The sequence below is a fragment of the Diadema antillarum genome, unplaced genomic scaffold, assembly GCF_040938485.1.
Source record: "Diadema antillarum isolate AM-2024a unplaced genomic scaffold, OU_Dant_1.0 seq00000137_RagTag, whole genome shotgun sequence".
Lineage (NCBI taxonomy): Eukaryota > Metazoa > Echinodermata > Echinoidea > Diadematoida > Diadematidae > Diadema > Diadema antillarum.
In genome coordinates this window covers 410,216-423,647 of record NW_027271214.1, presented here as the reverse complement: position 1 = coordinate 423,647, position 13,432 = coordinate 410,216, and the positions used below count along the sequence as shown (strand labels likewise).

Genomic DNA, 13,432 nt, shown 5'->3' with positions numbered 1-13,432 from the left:
CTTTCTTTATGATAGAAGTGGAAAATTTTGTGCATGTGGACTTTATGTTCTCTTTGTAATGTTTCTCCACTGTGCCTGATTTTCCAGTGATGATGACATATTGATTAGAATATAATACATTTTAGGTAAATTCCTCTTCAAATAAAGTAACGAAATTTGAAGAGGAATTTCGCCCAAAATGTAGAATGTTATTTTTGAAGTACAAATGTATAACCATATAAGCTAAGTGAGCAAATAAATGCTAAAAATGAATCTGTCATCATGTAGTTTCTGTGGTGGTAGGAAGTGAAGTGGAACCCCTCAAGCTAAAGGGATGACTGGGCCAGGCTAAGATTATTTGTCACGATTGTTTCAAAATAATTATTCGTCACAGGTCAGAATATCCCAGAGGTGACAACGACGCGACGGAGAGCTCAATAGACGTACTTGTACGTACATAGTGTAGACGGAGAAGACGACCATGCTTGGCACGTGAGGGCGTCTGTCGGATAGCGTTGCGTTCCTTGGAAACCAATTAATTTGTCACTGCGAACTGCACTGTAGTCGCCAGAAGAGGATACGATGATAAGGTAATGTATGTGATATAAAGCCTCGTAAAGATATCTTTAGACGGAAGATTGAGTACAAATGTTACAAGTATACCTTTGAAATCAGTGTTTTTGTTTTTACGTGAAGAACAGAAGTTGGATTTGCAGTGTCATCAAAGTGAAGGGTGAACGCCTGTGTATAGTCCCACTTGACCGAAAGATCGGTCTGTATCTGTCCGTCGGGGAATGTTCCGCGGAGACTGCGTCTGGCTTCACGGATCCCCTCCGTATACAGACCGAAGTCAATGATGCCAGCTCCTGTGTGGCAGTAGCGCACAGATCAAACGTTACGATAAACCAAATTTCAGGCAACTTTTTTACATTCAAACAAGTTTGACATGACATGACACATTATGCAGCAATATTTGCAGTTAATTTCTCACATTGTGCAATCGAAATACTCACAGTAACTGGGTTATACCGCAGAAATGTTATCCATATCGCAACATCGCCGTTCGCTAGCTGTAAGTCGCCATTTTGAATCTGTAAGCCAATCACATGCGAGGTACGTGTTTCATTAAAAAAACACGTAGAAATTTACCTCGCATGTGATTGGCTAATAGATTCATACTGTATGTTTCTGCAGTTTGAACATGACGACGCGACGGGCTGGTTGATGTGTGTTTTACGTTGAAAATTCGACCAAAATGTTGGATTATTCATTAATCTGGTGAGTGCAATGAATTATTGAATAGTTGAGTTTACTATACAAGCTTAAATTTGCCGACCTAGGGCCGTGAATTAGACGCAATCGAGAAGGGTGAGGTACCTCACCCAATTTTCCATAGAGACAGTGGTTAAGAACATCCACACAGCAATGGGTACTGCAACCTTCCGTCTGTCTACGGAGGACAGCGTTAATGGCAAAACATAAAAGAGTCCTCCGGACAGACGGATCTTTCTGTCTATAGTCCCACATGCTTACTTCCATGTCGCTGCATTAATTTTAACAATCTCAACCATCGCCATATAGGTGCTCTAGACTGCACCAAACCAAGCATTCACAGAAGACAAGCAAGACAGAGAAGACTAAACATAACAGTAACACATGTTGATCTAAATTACTCTTCTCTAACTTAGTTCATTAGGTTTAGAACTTCACAACCGACAAAATAAGGTTAAGCTGTCTAGCTAGGCCCTATGTCAAATATGTGTGCTGCAGCAAGATGCTTCAATTCAGCAATATGCCATTGCGTGCGTAAATTACAACAAACCCAACAAAATTTAATGACGGTGGTGTAACTTTAGAAAGTTTTTAGTGGTCCACATTAAGGATGAAATTTGACACAATGATTTGTTTCTTCTCTTACCTTATTCCACTTTCATTACATTGAGCACTTTAATTTTATAACAGTACCGAACATTGCTTGTGTCTGTGATGTAAATTAAAAAGAAGAAAAACTATGTATCATGTGTACCAGTACGTATAGAGTAAGAACCCCAATTTTCGGCCGGTCTCCAATATCCGGACACTTGCCACTTATCACAAGGCAGCAAAGTGGACTGTCACAACACAAGCATATCACATCGTTTCACATACTAGCACACTCGTTCACCACAGGAAAGTGCCTGAGTCACCCCCAAAAATCCATCTAAAATCTTAAATTTTGCCTTCAAAATCGCAGAATCGCAACTTTTCCAAAGCGCGCGCAAATTAGGTCCTGTGTAAAGAATCGGGGTCGCCGAAAAAGTGCTAAAAATTGAAAAATTATGCCGTTCTATTGCGAGATTTTTCGTTTATTGCAAGCTCAGAGTGTGATGGTATCCTCAAAAACGCAAAATAAAAACAAAATCTCCGTACGTGCCGATGCAGTGAATAAATGTACAGGGGCTGAATGCAAGTGCAGAGTCCCCAAAATTCGGACACGAACGGGCGCCGCAACATCACCGATGCAACCTTGCACCAACAAGGTATGGCGCGCGCGGATTTTTCAGCGGCCTTGTATGCGTATTAACATTGCGCGCGTGTCCGAATTTTGGAGATGCTGTCCGAATTTTGGGGACTTGACAAGGTCATAATATTTTGGGATTTTGTGAAATTTTATGATCTGTTTAACAAAATCAATGTTGGGAAAAATTAGGTTGATATATTTAACATACATTATTATAGATAATGTTGTGTGTATTATTTGAGTTGAATAAATATTGCAAAAAAGCTTAAGTGTCCGGAAATTGGGGCTTTTACTCTACTAGTAGCAACTTTAATCATGTTAACTACTAGACTTATGCTCTACTGCTCAGACACGAAAGTTTTCATGCATTACAAATGTAGATCTAGTCTAGTTAGATTTGACATGGCCTGGTTTACATTGCTATAGTGATAAAGAATGTTTTTTTTTTTTTTGTATATGTGGTAATTGCAGATAGTGCTTCCAGACATCAGAGAAAATGGGGAAGAAGGGGAAGAAAGGAAAGAAGAGTGGAAAGAAGAGTGGAAAGAAGAGCGGAAAGAAGAAGGAGAAGGAGCCTCAGATGACAATAAGGGAAGCAATCCTAGCCTATCAGTAAGTCACCACATTTTTTGTTTTTCATCTTTCTTTAAAAAAAAAAAAAAAAAAGCTGCCCAACATGCTGTTTAATGACTAATAATCATTTTAAATATGTGACAAACAACGGTGCAAATGATGGCTACCTTGATGAAAGATACTTTAGGTTTGTGTAAAGCAATTTGAAAATGAATTTTGACTGTCACTCAGAGCAAGACAGTTTTGTGCATTGAGACTTTCATGTGTAAACATTTCATACATATATAGTATGCATGTGACCATTTTTGCTTATTTAGAAAAATGTAGCAATTTGCAGACAGAAATACAATCAATATTACCTACAGTAATTAAGAAAGAGAAGTACTTCTTATAGTTTGTCAAAACTGAATTGAAAGGTATGAATATCAATGCACTATCTGAACTATGTTCTTTTATGAGCCACAATAATACAAATGCTGTGCTTATTCACGTTGATGTAGGGCAATTTGTTAATCAGTTGCAATACAAATGCCATTCCTCCTTGCATGATATCTTGCATTGTTTTTTTTCATACGTGGAAACTCATTGTTCTTCTCCACTTAGGATAAATGTGAAAGAGAATGCAATCGAAGAATTCATGTATGAGATCAAGGGACTGGAAGAAAAAGGTCAACGGAACAAAGAGAGGGTAAGCTTTCCATCATAATAAATTGTATAAGAATTTTGATATTAAAATTATGTTTTGAAGCCTTGTCACTTCAGTGACATTAGTTAGGTTTTAAACACAGAATACTCTACAAATATCGGCAGTCGTTGTCTCCATCTTTGCACATTTTCTGAAGAATAGTGTACATTTTGTATTCAAAGTCATTAGAGTTCACATTATTCTATCTTTGGATTTTTTTTTTTAAGTAACTTTATCAAACTCATCAAATCAATCTGTTAGGGCATTGTGCCCAAACTTGCCTCAGATAATGTGCACCCAAGAGGAACCAGTAAACACATTGCACATGGACGAAAACCTGCAGAAGGTCAAAGTTTAGTCTAATGAAGAAGAAAAACTATATTTACAATTTTTACTCACGTACACTTACATGAACACATGCACACACATGCATGCACACACACACACACATATCCTCAAATCAGACCAGATTAGAGTCACGTGTACTTTCAACTGACTTTGTTGCTCTTTGTGCCCATAATGTATGTCAGAACGAGAGGTTGAAAGAGGAACAGCTCTATCACATCAAGACCCTTCTGAAACAGGCCAAGGAGAGGGACCAGGAGCTAGAGCAAGTGTCTGTCATCAACAAGGAACAGGTCGAGGCGGCCTTGAAGGAGAAATGGCGGGCATGCAAGGAGGAAGAGAACAATATTGAGGGTGAGATTGGGGCCATGTGTATGATCAGTATGCTTACTTCCCACACAGTCAGGAAAGATGTAGGTTTTTACTTTTAGTGGAAAAAAAAAACAACTAAAAAAATATGGTAGGAGCCCCTGATTCCCATTAGGAGACAAACTCCCCCACCCCGTTGGCCTGTCAACACCCCCACCCTCCCACACACACAAACACATCAAAGGAATGTTCTGCAGCCCTTGGGACTGGTAGAGAACCTCTGAGGATAGGGTATCATCCTGCCATGCATCTCACTTTATCCTGGATTGGTTTCAGATCCTTGCATCTCCATGTCTTTCCTCCTCTTTTTCTTCCAAATTGTAGCCCCTTTTCTGGCAAGTCTAGCATTGTAGATCTCATCACAGGAAAGGACAAATGCAGATGACCCCAGCTCTTCACCCTAATTTCACATCTATTCTCCTGTGTATAACTTTTTTCCAGGGAGGATTTTACTTTAAAGAGAAAAGGGATAAAGGCAGTGATACAGATCATGATGCAGGGATGTACCAATAAATTGACGGGACAGAAGATGTGCCTTGTATAGTTAGGGCTTCTGCGAAAACTAGGAGGTATCATTTTCTAAGTGATGAATTTCAAATGATTTTTGTTTTCACGATGCTCATTTGAGATGGTTGCATATGCATTCATGTTCCCATGAAATTTTTCACATTACCCAATTTGTTTTAACATTATTGTTGTAGATGTAGAAGTCAGAGAACAGGAGAAGTGGTGAAATGTCTTCATAAGGCCTGTCATCACCAGACCAAAGTTTCAAAATAGCATGCTATTTTGTTTGTAGGAAACTAGTCCAATGTCAAATTAAACCGCTGTTTATTCTATGAAGATGCAAACAGCATGCTATTTGATTGGGAAAATTTGCCCCCAATTCTTGGCCTGGTTCGTGAAATAGCACGCTCATTCTTGCATTAGTGCGCTATTTTGGTTGCATCTCCATCAGCCTGAAGTTTTCTTGATCCCATCACACTGGGGAAACCTCTTTCGAAGTGCGTGCCGAGCCGAGTAATGATGCAAAGTGCATATGCATCAGTATCGCCCTAATCTCCCAAGTGGGCTGTTTTTGAGGTAATGAAGACGCACATTCGTAATACATGTATCCAGCTATTTCCCCAAACTGCAAAATAGCCTGCTAGTTTGAACTATGGTCTGATGAAGACATGCCTATTGTCATCACATTTTCAGACCTGAAGCTAAAAATTGGTGAGACCATCAAACTGTACGAGGAAGAGCAAGTGGAGGTGACCAAGTGGACACAATACAAGGAGAAAGGCAGTGGGGAGCACGCCAAACACATCAAGCTACTGGAAGAAGAACTGATTGATATGCAGACCAACTTTGAAGAGATGAAAGGTAAAGGAAATGACAACTAGAACTACAGCCGCTTTCACACCACGAGAAACTATGGATAGTTTGCTCCCTGATAACTTCCAGAAGTATATCTCAATGTCCAAACTTCTGTATATCTTCAATTACAGTTGGCATTACCCCCTCCCCCTGTCATACAAGCTTTTGTAGATCTATAGCATAATAGGCCAGGTCTGTTGTTTGTTTAGATAATGAGGTGCGAATTTGCATACTCGGCACACTCCCACTGTGTAGCTGTGTGCGTAATGTTGTAGATGCTTATTAAGATGCAAATGCCTCCACTTGCACACTATTCCTTCACTGTCAAATCATTACAAAACAGTGGAGTTAGTGGATTCTGACCCTGGCTAGATGTGCACATCAATAAAAACATGAATGATGAGATCTAATCTGTATTTCTGTTGTTTCACTAGCTCACCTGGAGAGGACGTTGAATGTAGCCAAGGATGAGATCAAGAAGTCCACAACAGAGAGACTTGATGAGCAGAAGTACATTGCCTCAGAGGTGAGTGGATGGACTAGTCACATTACCTTTATGTATGAAATTAAAGTGTCATACGCTTTTCTTAGCTCTCAGTCTATCTATTTATCTATCAATCAACCCATATGGTATCTTTCTATCTATCTACCTACCAATCTATAAACTGTCTGTCCCTCTATGTATGTATATATGTATGAATGAATGAATTAATATATCTGCTTATTTACCTAACTCATTATTTCTAGGTATGCATCAATCTATATCTCTATATGTTATTGCCAAACTATGTTGGAGCCATGAAGTATTTTATGTGACTAGACTGTAAAAGTGGAAATTTTCGCGCATTTCGTGCAACCAGAAACTAGCGCGAAAATAAAAGCACGCAAATATTTTTGCTTGCCATAAGTTCCAGTAGTTGATGTCGTGATTCTGCGGAATTAAAAACATGCGAAGCTCTTCTTACCCGACCGAGCGCGAAAAATTAGTTGCACGAAAATATCCACTTTTACAGTAATCATACTCTATCATGAGAACTTTACATTATGCAAACACAATTTATGTGTTTTTGTAGAACTCAAATATATACCATTTAATTATGGTACCTTCCCTGTGGATCTCATGAAGGTCACAGTCAAATCAAAATAACAAACAAACAAAATGATATACACAAATATATGTTTTGTAAAAATTGGGATACTCTATTGAGATACTACCCAGTTGTAGTGCCCTTTCACATTGAACACATGCAGTAGTGGTGCAATAGCCTCTAACTCAAGCTAGTTGAATAATGAATGTTTCTCTACTCGCAGAAAGCAATGAAGACTCTGGACAAGTTCAGTGCTCAGGAGGTGATCGACAATGACTGGCTGAAGAGAGAGGTAATCTTAACATGTCAGTGGAAGCCAAAAAGTGTCACATATTGTAAATTTATGAGCAGGCATAAAGTCAACCTCGCTCTAAGTTGGACACAGGAGTGCCCCTAAAGCGCTTCAGCTTATGTCCCTGCGAGTCTGTTCATACAGAGAGTCAACATCAGCCGAGACCACACAGCACACACAAGAACGTTGAACATCACAATATGCACAGTGCGTTCTGCTGCTCGCAGTACATACACTCCCTTTAGGTATGTAGGTAGTGTGTTTTCTGAGCCAATTTCGCAGTTGTGCTCATGGTGGTTCAAGGCTATGCATGCGCCTTCACCTCGCCGCAGATCATGGATATCACTTTGCAGTGGCGGATCCAGGAATTCTGTGAAGAGGGGACACCTTTACAAAATTAAAGGGGGGGCACACGCACCCCTACCCCCATTATTGTCTTTCTATTTCTTTTGTTTTTACAAAAAATAAAGGGGGGGGGGGGGGCACCGGAAGCAGTCCTCCCTGGATCCGCCACTGCTTTGGGAGTGCTCTAAAAATTGGTGACCATTTAAACAGACTTAAAAAGCACTTCAGGAGCTCTCCTGAGGTGCCCTGGAGAGCTCTAAATGCTCTGTATAAATGGAATGAAAGTCAGCCTGTATTCAGACAGCAATGGTTTACGCGTTGTGTGATTCTGTGTTTGTTCCTCCAGCTGGAGATTCACAAGATGGAGACGGAGCAGCTCCAGGGGGAGGTGGAGTCCCTAGAGAGGGAGAACCTTACCATCATGAGTGAGCTCTTTGATTGCCGGATTGAGGATCTGAAGATATCAAGGTAAGGTGCTCTTGCAACCATGTTCGAACGCTCCTAAAAGAAAAAAAAAAATAGCGATAGAAATACAGAAAGATTGATCACAAGAATTTTACTTTCTGAGATGTCCTGCCGAAGGAAATGCCATGAAACCTAACAACAAAAAGAAAATGTTTGACCTTTTAAAAAGCATTGAATATGATTAACCTGTTGAGGACAAGTCGTGAGTATACTCGGGCAGGGGTCTATGGGAAATGCTTGTTGTAGCAAAATCAGTCCGTCCTCAACGGGTTAATTGAGTTTATGCAACAATATTCCTCTGGTTTACAGCAGCAGGTACTAGCAGGTGAAAAAAAAAAAAAACTTTCTTTGATGAGATGTAGAACTTTATGGAAGAGAGACTAGGTATGTTGCTTGGTCAAATTTTCCCATTTTTAGTCCCAAACTGGTTGTTACTCCTTCTGTCCACTGCAGGAAGTTCTATCTGACACAGTTTGAGGACCAGGAAGACTTGGATGATGGCGGGATCTTGGAGTTTGACTTGGCCAATGCCGCCTTTCGCAGAGACAGCGACGTTCCGATGCCGTTGACATCCCAAGGTGAGATCCTATAGCTGTTATTCTAGAATTCCTGAAAGACAAGACTACTCCAGTACTGTGCATTCCTGCCGAGACAGCAAAGTTTACTTATTGCTGTCAGTGCACGGATTTCTGAAGTATAAACTAAAGGCAGTGACAGAACTCTGAATCAGAAGTAGAAATTTATTCATGTCTTCCGGCACATAGTGCAACTGTTCATTAATTTCATTGAATAACCAAGAGGAAGTGTTGTATTGAAGAGATTAAAGAATAACGCTGAGTGAGAGGACAAAAACAGAGAATTGCAGTACAATGTGATTCCTAAAGTCAACAAAATATACATACAGAAGTGACAGAAAGAGCAAGAGGGAATGATTTAAAAAAAATCAATTTTCTCAACCCAGGTCCCAGGAAGCAACGACCGACCAGCGCCACCCAGAGGGCAGTGGAGCGGAAAGTCTTCTCCCTCAAGCCCGTCGAGACGGAACACAGGGCTCCCCCTAGCAACGAGTCACACATGGATTCGGCAGAGGGGGAGGAGGTCTACGCCCACGACAGCGGTAGTGATGGGGATGAGGAGGAGGAGGATGATGACGATGATGAAGGGATTGGAGAGTACCTGGGTGGACTTGACAATTTCCTCAACTTTGATGACGAGGACTTTGATGTGAGTGTGAACAGTGATTTAACCTTGTTCCTTGAACCAAAGACTAGGCCCACTATCGATAGCCTGTGCTTCAACATAAAGAAAGAAAGAAAAAAAAAAAAGAAGTAGCCAAGATTTGAATAATGCTTTAAAAGCTGGAACAGGCACCCTTAGTGCAGCTTTTGCAAAGGCAAATTGAATGTGTGGCATAGTTGTAGGCAATGTAAATTTTCCATTCAATCTGTATAAATTCAGTATATTGAAGGCATTGAACAACTTGAATTGACAACTACAAGATTGTGATGCACATGGCATTGTATAAAATAGGAATATGTGGTGTGCATGTGTGTAAAAGCTTATGATATACGGTTTTTGATTCGTTCATGTGTGTATTTGTTTGTTTCTTCTTCTTCTTCTTCTTCTTCTTTTTTTTTTTGGGGGGGAGGGGGGGAATCCAAGTCTGCTGTTTAAGAACTTGGCTCAGGAACAAAAATTCAGTATGAGTCTGCTTGGGACTTACTATTCATCAGGAATCCATAACCATCTAAGACATCAGTGTACAACAACTTCAGCAGTAATTGTCAGTTAAGAATATCTAGATTATTAAATGTTTGCCCACCCTTTCAATCATTCACCAGGAATACCTTAAACTTGGACCCCTGGAACTAAAGCTCTTGAGCATCGAGGGCCACGCCATCCCAATCCATGCCCCCAAGAAGCTCACAGACAAGGAGGCGGAAGCCAAGCTTTCGGCGCCGGACGTCTGGCCCGTTACCAGGGAGATGCTGAGATTACACAGGCAAGGGATGAACAACTTTCGCGATATCTCATTTTTGCCTTGTTTTTGCAATTTCGTCACTTGATTTTCCAAGGTTGTGTACCATGTCACATTACAGCCAATCAAAATTGGTTTGTAAAGCTGGCCTTTTTTCTTCCTCCCTCAAGAAGCCCGCCCATGACAACAAAACCAAAATGAAGTGAAGGCGCATTTAGGATACTCCCGCTCAGCCCAATTTTTCCCTTAAATCTTGAGACTGGTTTGCCTAAAAGTGTACTGGATTGTAGCTTGCCCAATAGTTCTTCTGTTGCATTGCTACTGCCACTACATAAGCTGGACAGTAGCGCACGAGTTATGACAGCAATGTCAGCATCTTGATTTTGTTGTAAGTAATGCATATATCCCGAACAAGTTGTACATACATATCATATGTATTATGAAGTCCACAAGCAAGTTTTGTGAGTACATGTATCAGTATTTGAGTTTCAAATTTTCTGTGCACTGCATAGAGACAAAATAAGTGATGAATTACTTCCCAAGTGATTTCAGTAATGATTGCATTAGTCACAAAAGATTGACATTAAAAGTAATTTGGGCAAGGGTAATTTTTAAGGTATTTATTCAACTCTAGAAAATGTTCATCTGTACATATATACATAAACTTGAAGTGAGCTGTAATTTAGATTTTGCTGATAAGATCTACTACAGGTGTAGTATCTTTTGATACAGTAGTGGAAAAGTGATATGACATAAACATCATGGCTTTATAGGCATACAGATATGGGGGAGGAGTGTACCAAAATGGAGCAGATGTTAAAGTCTTGTTTCGACATTCACCTTTCTTTGCTGCTGAGTCTGACATACCAAATGTGTGAAGGCAGAATATTTGCTGTCCAAGAATAGAAAGGAATAGGAATCAAATGAGGCGTACTTTATCCGTCCTTATGTGTCTACACTGTGTGCTGTATTAATAGAGGCAGTAGCCTGGGGATACCATGCAATGGGAAGGCTGACCCAGCTTGGATATATTTGAGAATCCATGTAATGAATCGTGTATAGCTTGATCTCTGTGTCACTGCACGAGGTGCAGAAAAAAATATCTTGACTGGAGTCGATGCACATATTCGCTGACAGGCAATTCTGTACCTGCGCTAGTTGGGGTTTTCAAATGTACCCAGTTTGGCAGCAAATGATGATCGATTCAATCAGGTCACCTTTCTTTTCCCACGCTTACGAGTCTTTCGAGACCATAACCCACCGACAACGTATAAGTCTCTGTATAATGCTTTAATTACTCACGTGGGATGTAAACCCAGTCATACGAAGTGCTCTGAATCAGGAGGTATGTTATTGCCGTAATGTAAAAGCATCACACAAAGAAAGGCACTTGGACGTACACGTAACTACAAATATCCCTGCTCAAACTTGAAGCTGAGCCTCATTCCCAGGCCTCTAAAACCTACCACTTAAAAGCAATAGGTCCGATATTGCAACTGATTGACAAATTGCCCTACATCAATGTTTATAAGCCCTGAATTAATATTAATAGGTCTGATATTGTCTCAATGTAAAAGAATCATACAAATAACAACAGAATGAAACAGAAAGGACTTGTGCACCTCTCATAGATATTCCCTATCAAAACATTATGTTGACCTTCCTTTCTAGCAGTTGTTCATCCCACTTGAGAATTAACAACTTTGCCAGTTTCAATGTCGTACTATGCATGTCACCCTTATTTAACACATTACAGCCTATGTACAAGGAAACGGTGTAAGAGGCAGTACAGTATATTGTAAAATGATGCATAAATGGTATATCATTCCATTGTAAATATATGTAGTATTACTGACAACATATACAAACTGTGTGAATAATATTGATATTGTAAAATGTGCAAAAGCATGAACTCCATGGAGAATGTGGTGATCTAAGTAATATTATTTGATGATTATTTTGAATATGAATAAAATATTCTGATAAAAACTGACTCTTGGAAGCTGCATATGATCCATTTTATCCATTCCTAGGAAACCAAACTTGTTTTGAGTTACCACTATGGTAAATACTTTGCAGTACTAGGAAATAACAAAGTTGGGCATAAAATAAGTGAGCTACACTCCGTTTTAATGATAGACAACACTCCAATTTTGGGGGGCAAAACTTAATTAGATTATGGCTTTTTTTCTGATTCACCCGTTTTCGTGGTCAAATGCAATGTGTCAAGATCACATTGATAAGGTGTATTTCGTGGTCCAACTTGATAACGTGGAGAATACATGCCATTATGCTGTGCTTTATTTCCACAGAAGGCATCTCAATCATAAGAAATGTGGAAACCCCCCCCCCAAAAAAAAAAAATGCGTACAAAACATGAAAAGCTGTCCATAACTTGACTACTGCCCTCTAGGAATTGCAGGATCTAAAAAAGAATAATCCAACTTTCTGATTTCCTTGCCCAATTTATTTAAAGTTTCACAGATTTCTTATTTGTATACTTTACACTGAAAATAACTCAATAGGAAGATTTTTCTGTCTGTTAATACATCTGTGCAATACATACATGACGGTGACTCTCCAACACTTGCAATGAAGTGCATGTGTGAGTAGAAGCTGATGGTGCTCGATGTAACTGCCAGGGCAAATGCAACCTTATTGTGTAGATCCACAAACTGTCTTACTAGCCTTAAAACAACTCAGCAGAATCTATCAAGGATTAGTTAGAAAATGACTGTTCTGGAAAGGAAACAAAATTCCGCTGATAATTCTCTGGACTTAGAAATCATTTTTAGACATGGAAGAGGGACAGTGAAGTTGGTTCAGCCATAATATGTTTCCACTAAATAGCAGAGTGTGTTTCTGATTATTGCTAAGCAGTAGAAATCGTGTATAAATGTTGCTCCACTGAATGTCGTTGAAGTTGTGTTCCCATGGAAGCCATTCCTGACAATCAGGTGAGCACAAGATTATGTTGAAGATAAATCCTCACACACACACACACACACACACACACAAACACACACACACACACACAATACAAAGGGAATCTGACTCATCAAATGTTTGAAACAACCCACAGGAAACAAGTAATACATGCCATATAATTCTCAATTCATATTTCCTTTATTATGCAAAATACACTCCAGTTTAACTGGTTCTTCTGAATGCAACTGAATCTAGAATGACGAGATGGAGATGAATCTCATTCTTGAAAATCTGAGGCACACTGAGAGGGAAAAAGAAAACTTCAGCAAGACCTAGAACCAGACTGTACATGGTCAGAGGCATTTGCGTATGGTTACAGGAGAATATTTGACAATATCAGGTTGAGAACTAAATGAGGTCAAAATGACATAGACGGAGCAACCTTTTTTTTTTCATGGGGGTGTAAGGAAGTTCGGTGCCCTCTTCATATGTAAGTTAGTTGAAGTCTCTATCAATTTTCTTT

At 39.7% G+C, this 13,432-nt stretch overlaps 1 protein-coding gene across 1 annotated transcript; it reads left to right on the top strand.

The window, feature by feature from the left end:
* The first annotated feature begins 517 nt into the window (after positions 1-517).
* On the top strand, positions 518-13,245 carry LOC139727629 (coiled-coil domain-containing protein 83-like). The gene is made up of 13 exons (XM_071638610.1): positions 518-569; positions 2,951-3,091; positions 3,656-3,740; positions 4,268-4,436; positions 5,652-5,819; positions 6,248-6,339; positions 7,125-7,193; positions 7,885-8,006; positions 8,457-8,581; positions 8,965-9,227; positions 9,845-10,005; positions 12,905-12,938; positions 13,165-13,245. The coding sequence occupies exons 2-13, from the start codon at positions 2,976-2,978 to the stop codon at positions 13,243-13,245; spliced, it is 1,485 nt and encodes a 494-aa protein (XP_071494711.1). The 5' UTR covers positions 518-569; positions 2,951-2,975.
* Positions 13,246-13,432: the final 187 nt, after the last annotated feature.